At 32.5% G+C, this 17,285-nt stretch overlaps 2 protein-coding genes across 2 annotated transcripts in view; one reads left to right on the forward strand and one right to left on the reverse strand.

Moving 5' to 3' along the window:
• Positions 1-17,285, reverse strand: part of LOC114338981 (uncharacterized) — a 61,532-nt gene that overhangs the window by 38,851 nt on the left and 5,396 nt on the right. Inside the window, exon 2 of the mRNA XM_050651455.1 lies at positions 30-172. Coding sequence (XP_050507412.1) covers positions 30-172 — 143 coding nt within the window. The remainder of the gene's footprint in view (positions 1-29; positions 173-17,285) is intronic.
• The window catches only part of LOC114339361 (lysoplasmalogenase-like protein TMEM86A), a 155,106-nt gene that overhangs the window by 26,876 nt on the left and 110,945 nt on the right, over positions 1-17,285 (forward strand). The window lies entirely within an intron of this gene.

The raw sequence follows: 17,285 nt of genomic DNA on the forward strand, positions 1-17,285 counted from the left end.
ATGATTTTAAAAAATGGCAATTTATTTACCAATTTTGTCATAGCACAACGGCCAAATCCTATAGGTCTGTGTATTATGTCCAAGTCAGCGATAGGTATATTAGGTTGTTCTGAGCATAAACGATTAAAAGGTGGTTCTAAGTCATGCCCATCTATTATCTTCCGACCAAAAGCTAAAACGTATAATCTCTAATATAACATAAGTGAAGTTTTTTTACGGTAGGCACCAAAAGGACGGCGGAAAAGAAGAAGACCTGGGAAAAGGTGGAAAGAGGGAATTCATAGGAAAATTAGAGAAAGAGGCTTGAACGAAGACATGTGTTACGATAGAGAGCAATGGCGAATGGGAATCGGAAGACGTCATTAAAGTTATGAATCAATTATTCAATTTAAATGTAATCAAGGCAGGTGTACTACAAGGTAGTGTGATAGGATCAGTCTTGTTCTTATTATACACCAGTGATATCCCTGAGTTAGATCAAAACCCAATAGCTACCTTTGCCAATGATAGTACCTTCTTGGATGTAGGCTAAGACTATAAAGAAGTAGCAAGAAAACTACTTACAAGCCTCTGTGGAGTTATGCTAGTGAGAGTAATTTAGACATCATCCAGCGAATATTAGCATTTCTAAATGAGTCAATCAAAAACAACGTTGTAAAGCTCAAAGCCACTCGACGTGGTGAACGTGTTCTTGGGTGTTACAAAAATTTGGTTTAGGTACAGTTACGATCACTGAATAGTTTACATCTTAATTTTTATATTGTAATACTGTAAAATTGCAGTGTCATACGGATTTGATAAATGTGAAAGTCAAAAAATTTAAAAAAAAAAGTCAATGCTTCAAACTATCCAAAACTATCCAAAAATGGCTAAAATTCATTTGAATGATGCGCAAAATGCAAGAGTAATTGCCAAACTTGAAGAAGGTTGGTCACTAAGGCAAGTTGCTGCACGTGAGCCATATGAGCATATGGAAAATCAAACAAAGATGGGATAATTTTCACTCTATAGCACGGTTGGGCGATTCAAGAGGGCAGAAGATCTCCGCAAATCAATAGAATTAGATGTTAGTAGATTATTTGAGAGAATTTCCTTTTCCCACAGCTCAAAAAGCTAGCGAAGAGACAGCGTTTCCGGGCGTATTTGCACTGCTCGTAGAAGAATTAAAGCAATGGATTGATAAATTATGCAGGACACCTTTTTTGACTGAGGATCACAAGAGGAGACGAGTTGCATTTTGTAATGAATTTATCTTGAAGAGAACTTTTGGTCTAGGGTTGCATTTTCCGATGAAAACGCATTTCAGTCATATAGCCCAATAAATGACCGTTTTGGAGTGTAATTTTCAGGGGCAACTCCGAATTACATGGAAATTTGGATTTAGGTTCTACTTACCCTCCACTTCAAAGTTGAAATTGTGCCGTTGGTTGCTTTTACTTGGGGGGTGACAGTCACCCCTTCTCGAGGGGTGAAAAACGCTCGTTTAAAATAAGCCTGGAAATGGATAAATTGACAGATTATAAGCAATTTTCGTTCTATAAAGTTTTTTACGTAAGTCAATACTTTTCGAGTTATTCGCGATTGAAAATGTTGATTTTTCGACAAAAAAATTACGTTTTCAGACCGTTTTTCGCAAATAACTCAAAAAGTGGATATTTTATCGAAAAAAATATTCCCAGCAAAAGTGTAGCTTATAAAAAGTTGAAAAAACGGTTTATCGGTAAAGTCTATAAATTAAATAAAAGCAAAGTTGTAGCTCATGAAAAATCCGTTCTTATTCGTCTAATTCCAAATCGAATAATTCAACGCGAAATCACCGAAAAATCCAGCACTTTTCGGGAAAAACTTATTAAAATTTTTAAAGTATCTAAGAAAAGCTTTATATTTGTTTTTTACAAAAGTTTCTAGCATCAAAAATAAACGAGTTACACTGAAAAAAAAAGTTGGCCCATTTTTTTGGTAAAAAAAATCGTGAAAACCTGCCTCTATTTAGTACCCTAAATAAAATTAATCGTTACCGCTTTACCATTTATTTTAACTCTATGTGGATTATTTATATTACCTGTAAGCTATATTGGTTTTAAAGTGCTTATTTTTTTTAAATTTGGTTTATAGTAAAAAAAAATTTTTGAAAAATTTCCTTTTTTCAAAATAACTTAGAAATTATTAGTGATAAGAAAAATCTTAACCAGTAAAAAATGTAGGTTTTGCTATTATAAATAATATGCTTGTTTCATTTTGTTTTTCCGTAAGACAAAAATTCGTTAAGATATGGCTGTTCAAAATTTGCATACACTCGTGATTAGTGACCCGTTCAAGCTTTTTTAACTATAACCCTTTCAAAAATAAACACTTTAAACCGGTGACACCGACAGATCATATAAAAAATAGATAAGTAAGTAAATTGTTTGTAAAGCGATAGCGATTAATTTCATTTGGGGATCTAAACACGGGGAGATTTTCATAATTTTTTTACCAAAAAAAAGAGAACCAACTTTGTTTTGAGCGTAACTTGCTTATTTGTCATGCTAGAAACTTGTATAAATAATTAAAATAAAGCTTTTTATAAAAACTTTAAAAAAGTTTGAATGGGTTTTTCCCGAAAAGTGCTTATTTTTCGGTGATTTCACCTTGAAATATTCGATTTGGAATTGGACGAATAAGAACGTGTTTTCCATGAGCTACAACTTTGTTTTTACTCAATCGATAGACTTTACTGATACACCATTTTCTTGGTTTTTTATAAGCTACACTTTTACTACGAATATTTTTTTCGATCAAATATTTACTTTTTGAGTTATTTGCGAAAAACCGTCTGAAAACGTAGTTTTTTGTCGACAAATAAACATTTTCAATCGCAAATAACTCGAAAATTATTGACTTACATAAAAAACTATATAGAACAAAAGTTGCTTAACAGCAGTCAATTTATCCATTTCCGGTCTTATCTTGAACGTATGTTTTTTCACCCTCGAGAAGGGGTGACTGTCACCCCCCAAGTAAAAGCAACCAACGGCACAATTTCAACTTTGAAATGGAGGGTAAGTAGAACCTAAATCCAAATTTTCATGCAATTCGGAGTTGCCCCTGAAAATTACACGGTATAGCCGTATTTCCCGTTCATTTACTGGGCTAATATAGCAATGGTCGAGTAAGAGGTTATATAGGCCGAGAAATCATAGGTATTGTACCCTCGGAGATCCGTGGAAAAAAATTACACCCAAAATAACAAAATTCAGTTTGGCAACACTGTGCGAATGTTGATAGTAACATATCCTTTTTAAGATAAGCACAACTGTAATTTAGTCCAAACAAATTAATATATTTTTATTGCCAACAAAAATGAGATTTTTCAACCAAATAATGTTTCAAATATGATGTGCAAAATAATTTTTAATTGGGTTCTGCTAATGGGCTTGCTTTTTTTGTCATTAAATTAAAAAAAACTAAATTTTACTCATTAAATCAATGTTGTCCGGTTATCGTCTTAATTATTTTAACTGTACTAATATACGTTGAGTATTTATGAATGATTAATAGGTCGTTAAAACATTTTATCTGTAGCGGCTTCTGGAATATCTTAAAAATATCGAATTTCATTGATAAAATGCGCATATTCCACCGATCTTCGCTTCGACAATATAATGAACAATATATGCATCGTTTAAGAAATAGTGGAGGATTCTCGGTCAACGTATGGGGATGGATAAGTGCTGAAGGCCCCGGCGTTTGTTATCATATCGAATAAAAATTAACAGGACTACATTACAAACATATTCTTGAGAACAAAATGTTGCCATCGGTAATCCAGAGATTCCCCAACAACGACTTCATCTTCCAACATGGCAATGGACCGGTACATACGAGTAGATTTGTTCGAGAACGGCTGGAAGAAACTCATGTTAATGTTCTTCCGTGGCCTTCCCGGAGTGCAGACTTTAACCCCATCGAAAATGTGTGGGCAAAGTTAACAAAGAAACTAAATAAAAGAAATCTTAGACCACGGAATAGAATTGAATTATTATGGGAATCAATTGAGCATGCATAGGAAGAGTTTGTTGATTATAACATGAGGGGATTGGTGCTATCTATGAACAGATGATGACTGCAAAGTTGTATTGACAATAATGGGGCTTCCACCAAATATTAAGTTATCATTATTTAATATAGACTCGAGTGTTAAAAGTTGGTGTGAACACAAGGTGATTTGCTCTCTGGTGAAAAAAGTTGTTTTAGTACGGAAGTAAACATTGGTTTTTGGTGAAATTTTCACAAAGTGTGTGGTGAATTCAACATTTCAACTGTAAGTCATCTTTCTGTTAATTTGATGCACGTAAGAGAGGAGATTTGCAATAATATTATACAGAACAATATTTTTTTAAGTTACAAATACAACAAACATTGAATATAACAAAAACGTGTATAATTAAACATTAATGAATATTTAATTACTGAAAGCCATAAATAAATTAGCAAACAGAAGTACGGCCAAATATTCTGCGACGTTGCCGGCGTGTGCAAAATATCTGAGACCTTACCAAAACGTAATTAAAAATAAGAAGATAATAATAATAATTACTATTAGACACAGGTTACATTTTCCTATTTTTTGTGTATATTATAAGCTTTAAGTGAACTAAAAATATATTTTTCTCGCATTATATTGATAAAGATTTTCAGTCTAGAAAACAAACAACAAGACAAATAGATGAACAACGAAGAAAATAAAAAAGAAGGAAAAAGACACAAACCGGAGCACGACAGCTCGATTGAAGAAGACAAAGAAGAGCAACATAAAAGCAAAAAAGCTCCAGACACGCGCATAAAAAAAGTAAGTACAATATTAACGGACATGGAGGAGATTAAGATATTGCTGAGCCAGATGAGGCAAGAAATTAAAGAAGATATCCTGGAAAGCAAAACAGAGATTAAAGATGAAATCAAGGATATGAAAAACGAACTGGAAGATATTAAGCAGAAGCTTAAGCAAAACAAAGCAGAAACAGAAAATTTAAAAAGAGAAGTAGAAAAAAAAGAACAAAAATGGGAGAAAGAAAACGAAGAACTCAAAAAAGCGTTAACACTCATGGAGAATAGATTAGAGAAAATCGATAAAGAAAAAATACGCAATAAATTAATCATAACAGGAATTCAGGTAGATCTGGAAGATGAAGTTAGACTAAGAGAAAACATACAAAAAATGATGGAAACAGAGCTGCAACTGAAAATAGAAGTTAAAAGTGCGTTTAAGATAGGATACAAGAAATGTATAATAGAAACGAAGAGCTGGGAAGACAAACAGAAAATACTGCAAGAAAAAGGTAAACTCAAATACACAAGAGACTGTAGAGAAATATACATAGATGCAGCGCTGACGTTCAAGGAAGCAAAGATACAAAAAGAAATCAGAGACATAGCAAAACAACAGAGAAGCAAAGGAGCAAAAGTAAAAATCAGATACCACAAATTAGAAATAAATGACAAAGTGCTAAAATGGAATGCAAGAGAAAATAAACTTATAGAAATTGAAAATGTCCCAAAAAACTAGACAAAAGAGAATGGATGGATGAAAAGGAAACAGACAATGCAAACGAAGAGGTAAATGAGTCAAGGTATATTCAAAATAATAAGAAAAATACAAAAAAAAGGAAGAGAATTAAAAAAATGACAAAAAAAATTGGAACATGGAACGTCAGGACACTGCTAGAAGAAGGAAAAATGGAAGAGCTAGCGACACAGTTGAAACAATACAATATAGATATTGCAGGAATTCAAGAAACCAGGTGGGGGGGACATGGAAAAATCGAAAAAGAAAATTATACAGTATGGTATGCTGGAGAAGAAAAACAAGGATATGGAGGAACTGCTTTTATTGTGTTAGGGGAAATGAGGCATAAAGTTATGGAATTTAAACCCATAAGTCAAAGATTATCATACATAAGAGTAAACAGCAAACCGAACAAGTTGTCCATAATAAATGTCTATGCACCCACAGAAAACAGTGATGACTTAATAAAACAACAGTTCTATGAAACACTAGAAGAAAATGCCGAAAAAATCCCGGGAGAAGATATATTAATTATTATAGGCGATTTCAACGCACAAATAGGTAAAGAAAAATGCTTTAGGGAGGTTGCAGGGGAAAACTCATTACATAGCACAACAAACAATAATGGAGAAAGATTATGTAATTTAGCAGCGGCATTAAACATGGACATAAGTAGCACGAGATATAAACACAAAAACATACACAAGATAACATGGATGAGACCAGGCAGTCTGGAGGGGAATCAAATAGACCATGTACTTATTAAAAAGTCACACAAACAGTCGATAAATGACGTGAGATCTCACAGAGGGACAAACATCGATTCGGACCATATGCTAGTGATTGCAAAATGTAAAATAAAAACAACAAAGAATGAAAGACGAAAAGCACAGGGAAGATGGGACGTAGATAAATTGAAAGATAAAGGAGTAAAAAGATTTGTAAAAGAAGTCAATGTAGAGATGCAGTTCAAGGAGGAACAAGAAATGGAGGAGCAGTGGAAAAAAATCAAACAAGGAATAAACACTGCAGCAGAGAAAGTAGTTGGAAAAATGCAAAAAGAAAGAAGAAACAATTGGTTTGACGAAGAGTGCAAACTAGCAGTGGACGAAAAGAATAAAACAAGATTGAAATGGCTAAGCACAGGTAAAGAAGAGGAACGAGAAAAATACCAAGATCAAAGGAAAAAGACAAAGAAATTGTTTAAATCAAAGAAAAATAAAAAAGTAGACGAAATTATGAACGAGATCGAAACAGAAAATAAGAGACACAATTCAAAACCACTGTACCAATACTTAAAGCTAGGTAGTAGAAAACGGACAGCTAATGTAACCATAGAAGCAGAAACATGGCAGAAGTATTTCGAAGAAATGTATCAAGAAACGGATGTAGAAGAAGAAAGAGAAACAATAATGAACCCGGAACAAGGTGAAGAAGAAGAATTGACCTATACAGAAGTAAAAGATACAATATGCAAACTGAAAAACGGGAAAACAGCGGGAGACGACGGAATATGTGCAGAACTTATAAAATACGGGGGTGAAGCACTATACAGAAAGATTTATGAACTAATACAGAATATATGGAATAAGGAAACAATGCCCGAAGAATGGAAGAAAGGAATTATTGTGACAATCCCAAAACAAGGAGACCACAGGATATGTAAAAACTACCGAGCAATTAATTTACTGAATGTAACATATAAAGTACTGACTGGTATAATTAGAGACAGACTAACAATATACACAGAACAAAGCATAGGAGACTACCAGTACGGTTTCAGAAAAGGAAGATCCACGATAGATGCTATCCATACACTAAAACAAGCGATAGAGAAAACATACGAGTACGACGGAAAAGCACATATACTTTTTCTAGACTTTAAACAGGCTTTTGACAAACTAAGTAGAAGAAAAATGATCCAAGACTTACAAGAGAGCAAAATACCAAATAAAATTATAAGAATGATAGAAATGACAATGCGAGACTCCCAAGCAACAATAGACACCGGAAGAGAGAGAACAGAAATAATAAAAATTAAAAATGGAGTAAGACAAGGAGATGCGCTCTCAACTGTACTATTTATTCTATCATTAGATAAGATAATAAAAAAGTTGTCAAACGCAGGAACTATAAATAAAAATACAGTACAAATAATTGGATATGCGGACGATATAACCATAGTAGCAACAGATAAAAAGGCATTAAAGAAAACCTTTCAAGAAATAGAAAACGAATCCAAACTAAGAGGACTGGAAATAAATGAAAATAAAACAAAATACATGAATGTAAGTAAAAAAAAAGAAGACGCAACTGACAGCAATGACAATAGACGCACACAGCTTCGAAGAGGTTGAAACATTCAAATATTTGGGAGTATTAGTCAACAGAAGGGAAATCTCTCCGAAAAATATTAATTTTTGGCGGATTATTTGATTTATACCGTTCTAATTTAGTTTGTTTAGTTTTGTTAAACTTTTCCTTATTTAGTTTACATTTTGAAAGTGTTCATAAGTTAAACGTTACTTGAAAACTCCTCTATGGAGTCATCTAGTGGAGGCGAACCGCCTGATATTGAGAATTCGATGGATAGTAGCTGTGATTTACAAGATTTAAATGGATTTCTACCCAACCAGCCTCAAAATAAGATAAGTAGTAGTATTAATCTTAACAATATTAATGAAAAACAAAATACTTTAGTAAACTCAGATCAACCAGAAAAAACCAGGCCTGTTTATTTATACGAAAAAATTGATTTAGGACCTTTTTACATTTTCATTGAAAACTCCAGTTTAAATTTTACAGGAAAATTAAACGCTGTTAAAATAGGCGAGATCCTATTTACGTTACATCCAGAAATTGACAATTATATAAAAAAAATTGACTCAATCGGACGCAACCGAGTTAGGGTCTCATTTAAAAATTATAGTAGCGCAAATGCTTTAGTTACTTCCAAATTCCTTATTCAAAAAAATCTGACCGCATACATTCCAAAATTTCAATTGTTTAAACTAGGTGTAGTAAGGGATATAGATTCAGATATATCGGAAGAATATCTTAAAAATAGAATAAAGGAATTTGATCACCATTGCAAATTCTCGGTTGAGTATGTGAAACGAATAACAAGAAAAATAGTAGCAGATGACAAAGTAATATTTAATCCAACAAAATCAGTTATTGTGTCTTTTAAATGCCAGAATATACCAAAGTATGTAGTAATTAATCATGTCTTACACACTGTTGAAAAATACCAGCAAAAGGTAATTATCTGTTACCACTGCTATAGGTATGGGCACATGAGTAAGCAGTGTAAAAGTAATCCTCGCTGTTTTAAGTGTCATGAATCTCACCTTTCCGATTCTTGTTCTTTATCATCGTTTAACAAAAAATGTCTATCCTGTGAAGGTGAACACTTCACTAATGAATGGGAGATATGCCCAGAATTTGATCGCCAAAAGAAAATAAAACATTATATGTCTGAAAACAGCTTATCTTTTAAGGAAACAATTAAACTCTTTCCTAAGATAACTTATGCATCTATAGCAGCCAATAATTCCTCAATAAATTCTCATCAAACTCCAAATATGAATGCACCATCCTCTTCATATTCCTTTACTCAATTGTCCACGTCTCAAACATCTTCCAATCAGTTCGCTCTACCTTCAGTTTCAAATAGATATACAATAATAAAACCACCAAAATACAAACGACCTATCTCTTCCTCACCAGACCAAGTAACAATGGAACATCAAAAAATAATAAAGTTAAACCCCATGTCCAACAGACCTGGTGGTATTATCACCTCTTCTTCGTATCAATCTACATTTAATCCAGAACAAGGATCTAAAATACATGAACCATCAAAAGAATTAACAGAATTAATATCAAATATAGTTACAAGTATTATCTCTAATATAAATCACAAAAATTTTGAAATTCCAGAAAAATCAGTTCTAGTAAATTCAATTCAATCAGTTTTAAGTTCTCTCTTATATAATAATGAATAGATTGGTAATTTGTCAATGGAATTGTAGATCGGCTAACTCTAATAGAGAAAACCTTATCCACCTATTAGAAGACCAGAAAGTTGATATCGCATTATTATCAGAAACTAGATTTAAACCAGAAAAGTATTATAACTTTCACGGGTACAATATTGTCAGAGACGACCGCTTTTCAGTAACTGTTGGCGGTGGCTCAGCAATTTTAATAAATTCAAACCTATATTACGAGGAAGTCACCATGAAAGTAGATTTAATAAACGTCAATAAAGTAGCAATAAAAATAAAGTTTAAGTCATATACTGTCACATTTATATCTATGTATGTTCCCCCAGGAACCAAGTTATTGTTACAACAATGGAACAATTTCATAACATCTATGGAAAGACCATTTATAATAGGAGGTGACCTTAATGCTCACCACATTGCCTGGGGCCTAGACAACCAAACAGATATGAAAGGTAAAATCTTGATGGACTGTATAGACGATAATAATTTAATATTCAAAAATGATGGCTCTCCTACTTTCTTTAGGAACTTCTCGAAATCGGCAATAGACCTGACCATTTGTACTCCTGACTTAAACCACCTGATCACTTGGAAAACACTTCAAGACCTATTTGGTTCAGACCATACACCTATAAGAGTAGAGTTAGAGGATCAACCAACTCATACATATAATCCATATTCACAAAAGTGGAATTTAAAGAATGCCGACTGGAAATTATATGAACAGTATTCGGAAGATGTATTCTCTCAATTTAAAGATATAAATTCTTATGAACAAATTTTGCACAATATAAATACAACTGCATCCTACTGCATCCCCAAATTTAAAATAAAAAAACCGACTTCCAGAGGAAAATACTGGTGGAATTTAGAATGTGAAGAAGCAGTCAGAAGAAGACAGGAAAGTTTTTGTATATTCAAAGAAAATCCAAACCATGAAAACCTACTTAAGTATAAAAAAGATGATGCACATGTCAAGAAGATCACTAAACAAACTAAAAGAAATAGCTGGAGAGATTATGTCGGATCCCTAAATAGGTCAGTCCCTATTAAAGATGTATGGTCAAAAGTTAACCGAATAAAAAATAGAAAAACAAAGAACAAAGTCCCTGTTATTCTGTCGGAAGCTTCGTGGATAGAAGAGTTCCATCAAAATATCACACCGCCGTCTGCAGAATTAGTAATTCCTGATTTACAACTAAATGCTCTGTACGACTATCCAGAACCAATCCGTTTCCTAGTCAAACCATTTTCTGCCACTGAACTAAACTTTGCGTTGAAGAAAAACTCAAATTCAGCACCAGGTGCCGATAATATCCATTACTCGATGCTATCAAATCTTTCAAGAATTGGTAAGGCTGCACTACTAAATATATATAATGAAATTTGGATGCGCCGCATAAAGATTCCTGACGATTGGCACGTTTACACTATTATCCCGGTTTTAAAACCAGGAAAATCATCAAAGAATTGGGATTCTTACCGTCCAATCGGTCTGGCTTCCTGTATACTAAAAACATATGAGAGACTTATTAAAAACCGTCTGGAATTTTGGCTAGAAAAGAACGACCTATTACCAAGAAGTCAGTTTGGTTTTAGAAAAGGTAAATCCACACAAGATAGCCTCTGCCACTTTTTAATAGACATTTATAGTTCCTTTACTTATAAGAAAGCAGTTAGTGCTTTGTTCTTAGATATAAAAGGGGCTTACGACAACGTTAATCTTCACATACTATACGCGAAAATGTTGGAAATAGGAATACCCGAGATAGTAACATGGAACATCATTAACTTATACATTAATCGAGCAGTTCACGTTAGATTAAATGGAGATCAATCTAACTCCCGATACACATCTTTGGGACTACCTCAGGGTAGCATCCTAAGTCCTATATTATATATACTGTATACTGCTGACTTAGAAACTAAACTTCCTCAACACATAAAAATCCTACAGTACGCTGATGATGTTGCGATATATGCAGAAAATAAGTCAATAGATAGATGTAATAACTACCTTAAATCGACATTGAATATTATAAAAAAATGGGCTACCGATAATAACTTAACAATATCAGAGAGTAAATCAACCATTGTTACCTTTACTAAAAAACGATATGTTCCTCAAAGCCATCTACAATTTGATAATACTAGTATTCCTTATAAAACTTCAATAAAATTTCTTGGCGTATTTTTAGACTCCAAATTAAATTGGAAAGAACACACAAATTACATATTACGAAGAATGGAAAATGCAATGAATATCATGAAGACTGTAAGTGTCAGTAACTGGGGAGCTGATCCAAACATATCAATATTACTATACAGAAATTTGATAAGATCAATCTTAGACTATGGATCTATTTTTTATGGCTCAGCATCAAACTCTGTACTCCAAAAAATCGAGAGGATCAAAAATAAGGCACTTAGGTTATGCACTGGTTATCTTCGTAGCACACCTATATTGGTCATGGAATGTGAGCTTAATGAACCTCCACTTTCATTACGCAGGGAATACCTAAGTGAGAAATTTATAGTTAAAACAGCGGTTAACGATAAACTGCTATTAAATAAAATTGTTCATTTAACCACCTCATACCTAACTCATTATTACTGGGAAAAAAAGAAACTGCTTTTAGTTGTGGAAAGCTTCCTCAACGTTTCTAATTCCATTGGCGACATACACCAAATTGAACAAAGCTCGTCTCGAAAGCTAAATTATGAAGATTATTTATCTCCAGTTAACTGTCATTTAAGTAATATTCGTGCGACAGACTTCCTTACTAAAATAGACCACCTTCAGTGTGTACAAAAAAACTGGGGGAGTTATCAGAAATTATATACGGATGGTTCAAAAATGGAAGGAAAAGTTGGATATGCTATATATTACCCACAAAAAAGTATAAAAATAAACAACAGATTACCTGATAAAATGACAATTTTCACAGCTGAACTTATTGCAATCAAAGAAGCATACAAAATATGTATTAATCAAAAAGAACTCAATTATGTTATATTTACAGACTGCCAAAGCATTGTAAAGACATTGAAATATAATGTACATAATTTTGCAGAAAATTATATCATCAGTGACATCATAGCAATGAACAGTGAAGCTTTGAAATCGGGCAAAAATATAATATTGTGTTGGATAAAAGCACACATTGGTATAAAAAACAACGAAATCGTAGATGATCTGGCTAAAAAAGCAACAACGAAGGAATCCACTCTGCATACTTATCAACTTCCTATGGGAGACATAATTTCTATTATGAGATCTATCAAACGGACGAAATGGCAGGAACAATACAATAATTCAGACAAAGGAAATTATTACAAAAAAATCCAGCCTACACTTCCCATCAAGACATGGTTTAATCAAGTTTCCAACAAAGGCTTTATCAAAACTATTTGTCGAATAAGAAGTAATCACTGTCTGACTCCAGTCTACAAAAGAGAAATAGGACTTGTAGATAATGATGAATGTTTATGTGGAGAGCTAGCTGATCTACAACATATGCTGTTAGAATGTCCTTTACATTTTATTGAAATATCAAACTTTTTTGCCAATCTAGTTCAAGTTAATGTACAATTTCCTTTTAATCTTATATACCTTTTACAATCAAACAATCTAGATGTTTATAAAATTTTATACAACCATGTTAATTGTTTAAAATTAAAGCTCTGAGAAAAAAAGAAAAAAAAAATAAAAAAAAAAATTAAATAAAATAAAAAGTTACTAAGATCTAAACCTCCGCGAGGTTGAATCGGGTTTAGGTCTTAGCGCGATAAAAAAAAATATACAAAAAAAAAAAAAAAAAAAAAAAAAACTAAAAAAAAAATAAAAAAAAAATAAAAAAAAAAAATAAAAAAAAAAAATAAAAATAAAAAAAAAATAAAAAAAATAAAAAATGTAATAAAAAAAATGTTAAAAAATATAATAAAAAAAATAATAAAAAAAAACAGAGTAAAAAAAAACAGTAGTACTAATAGTTTTAAATTTAGATACTAAGCATATATTTTGTAAAAGAGAGAATTCAAAACACATTGACTGGCCAGTTGGTTGCTTAAACCAGTGCCAATAAAACATAAACACACACACAGTCAACAGAAGAAATGAAAGTGTAGATATGAAAAGAAGAATTCAAGCAGGAAACAAAGCATTCTACAGAAATAAAAAAATTTTCAAAGATAAGAAGATAAGCCGAAATACAAAAATGAAATTAATTATTTATATGGGAAATAAGCCACAATTAAAATGAAAAAAATAATTTTATTAACGTTTCGACGCCCAAATCGGGTGCCGTTGTCAAAATACAAAATATTACTAAAATAAACTAAAGTGTTGTTGCTAAGCAAAAAAATTCTTCTAATAATTTATTTAATCTCACTCATTTATATTGGCAATTCAGACATATATTATACATTTTAAAGTAGAAGACTTTAAAATGATATTGCCAATATTTATGAGTTGCGTTCCTGGGACGACTTACTGAAAGATAGTTCATTCGATTACATGAAATTAACCCCAACTCAAGAATATCCGTCATAAAAATTATAGCATGTGATATGTCTTTAAAAAGACAACCAAATGCAACGACAGTAAAATTCTCGCGTTAGAGACTTCATAGTAAATCACAAGGGAAAACCAGGAAAAACCCTGTGATACTATCCCGACATCGTAAGTATTTGGTCTTACATTAATTTACTCTCAAAAAATAATACCAAATTCTGACTTGTAACATGTTTAAATTATAAATAATATTAATAATACTAGATATATAAGTAATACTAAAATATAAAATATGTACTAGCTCGATATTATTGACTTACTAATCTTGGTATTTTCTTTCTATTGACTTCCTCTTTCAGTATGGGTAACCACATCCTACTGCATTCTACCGAGGAATTTGCGACACAATTGGTTTCATTTAGCATAATTAGAGCCGCTTCTTTGATTTTTCTCTTTTTACTATCTGATTCTTTCAGGACTATACTTGAATCTCTCCACTGAACTCTATGTTCATTATCCCATGCGTGTTGACATATTTGAGATCTCTCAAATTCTCTATTTTTAATATAAGATTGATGTTCACTTATTCTAACGTCTAATGGTCTTGATGTCTCACCTAAATAAAATTGTTCGCATTCACAAGGTATTTTATAAATGCAATTCTTTGTTCTTTCTTATAAATAAAAAATTATTTTTTTCATTTTAATTGTGGCTTATTTCCCATATAAATAATTAATCATAAAAATGCCACAAGAAAATAGCTTCAGAACAACAACAAAAATGAAAATCTACAAAACGACCATAAGACCAATAGTGCTATATGCTTTGGAGACATTCACATTAACAGCAAGAGAAGAAGAGCAGCTGAAAGTTTTTGAGAGAAAAATTATGAGAAAAATTCTGGGAACAAAGAGGGAAAACGAAGAGGATGCAAGGCAATGGATGAACCACGAAATACAAGAATGGATGGGTCAAGAGAACATAGTAAGAGCAACAAAAGCACAGAGAATTAGATGGTATGGACACATAATGAGAAGAGAGAAGAACAATCCGTTAAGAGTTATAACCGAATGGATACCACCAGGTACAAGAACCAGAGGCAGGCCTAAACTCAGATGGAGACAACAAGTGGAAGAAGACTTAAGAAGTATGGAAATTAGAAATATAGGAAGCAAAATCAGAGAGAGAGAAGAATGGAGAAAGGTAGTGGAAACAGCGAAGTCACACCAGCAATTGTAAAACCAAAGTCAGAATGGGATGATCCCCCACAAAAAGGATCTTCAAGTGAAAACAGCTTCAGCTTCCTCGGGAGCGTACAGCTTGTATATATACTGGGTTGGGCTAAAGAATGGAACCAAGCAAATATCTCTGAAATGAAAAGAACAATCTTTTTGAAACTTTGCATGCAAGTACAGTGACGCAAAACGCATCTGTTGCTATACTTTTTGTTACTAGTTCACTTCCGGTTTCACCGGAAATACCCTTAACTTATTTATTTTAAATGGGACACCCTGTATATTTTTGCAGATTTTGAAAGAACTTATTATTTTTAATTCATACATACCAAATTTGGAAGAAAGAAATAGTTAAAAAGTGTCTGTAGATAATTTTTTGTATTAAAAATAAACGAGTACTACCATCCATACTATAGACTATAGACTAAAACTATTGTTGTATTTATTTGAATTTAGCATAGTAGGTAACTGTTACTGAACTAATTGACAGAAATAAGTTTTATTCAAAATGGTTTATTTAAGTGAAAGAGATTCGCATTGAAATATTAATGATAATCGGTCATGGTGAACTCGGTCATCGTGTTAGAACTCATGACGAGGTGTGTAATATTTTTAATGAATTGCATCCTGAAAGAAATCCTATATCACGTTCAACGGTTACTACAACATTGAAACGTTTTAATGCAGCTGGGATAATCAAAAATTTGCCAAAAACTGGAAGACCACGGACTGCAACGAACGAAGTTATTAAATTGCAATTGATTTAGAGGAATCACCTCAAACTTCCACAACAAATTTGGCACTAAACCATGGAATAAGTCAACGTTCTGTAAGGAGAATATTGAAAATGGAAAAATATCATCCGTATAAGATACAATTGGTTCAAGAATTGTCAGATGATGATTTTGACCGGCGGCTAGGGTTTTGCGAACGAATGATGGACATTTGTAACAATGACGAACATTTTGCAAGTAATGTAGTGTTTTCCGATGAGGCAACTTTATGCTTAAATGGAACCGTTAACCGCCATAACTGTAGGTATTGGTCGAATGAGAATCCTCGTTGGATTATGGAAGCACATACCCATACCCAACATCCACAAAAGTTAAATGTTTGGATGGGAATTGTTCAAAATAGACTAATATGCCCTTTTTTCACAGACGGAAATTTGAATGGTGACAAGTATTTAAATTTACTAAATAACCAAATTATTCCTGCACTTCAACAGAATGGCCAGTTACCACAAAATTTTTGGTTTCAACAAGATGGAGCGCCTCCCCACTATGATCGACGGGTTAGGGATTTTTTGGATATGAATTTTCCAAATCAATGGATTGGACGTAGAGGATTCCTAGAGTGGCCAGCTCGTTCTCCCGACCTCAATCCGTTAGATTTTTTTCTTTGGGGTTATCTAAAATCACGGGTTTACGTTAATAGACCAACATGCTTGCAGGATTTGAGACAGAGAATAATTGATGAATGTGATCTAATACGTGGAGAAATTCTGGAAAGAGTGACTCAAGAATTTATTTATAGGCTTGCACGTTGTCAAGAGGTGAATGGTGGGCATTTTCAACATTTGAAATGATTTTTTTATTTTTATTATCATTGGTCTAACGTAAATAAATTAACCTATTTTTTAACTGTAAAGAGATTTATTTCTTGTTTTAATAGTTTTTTCTTCCAAACTTGGTATTTATGAATTACAAATAAAAAGTTCTTTTAAAATCTGCAAAAATATACAGGGTGTCCCATTTAAAGTAAATAAGTTAAGGGTATTTCCGGTGAAACCGGAAGTGAACTAGTAACAAAAAGTATAGCAGCAGATGCGTTTTACGTCACTGTACTTGCATGCAAAGTTTCAAAAATATTGTTATTTTCGTTTCAAAGATATTTGCTTGGTTCCATTCTTTAGCCCAACTCTGTATATTTAATATAACATAGATTTAAAATAAAATGGATATTTTAAAACCAGACAT

The sequence above is a fragment of the Diabrotica virgifera genome, chromosome 5 (assembly GCF_917563875.1).
Source record: "Diabrotica virgifera virgifera chromosome 5, PGI_DIABVI_V3a".
Lineage (NCBI taxonomy): Eukaryota > Metazoa > Arthropoda > Insecta > Coleoptera > Chrysomelidae > Diabrotica > Diabrotica virgifera.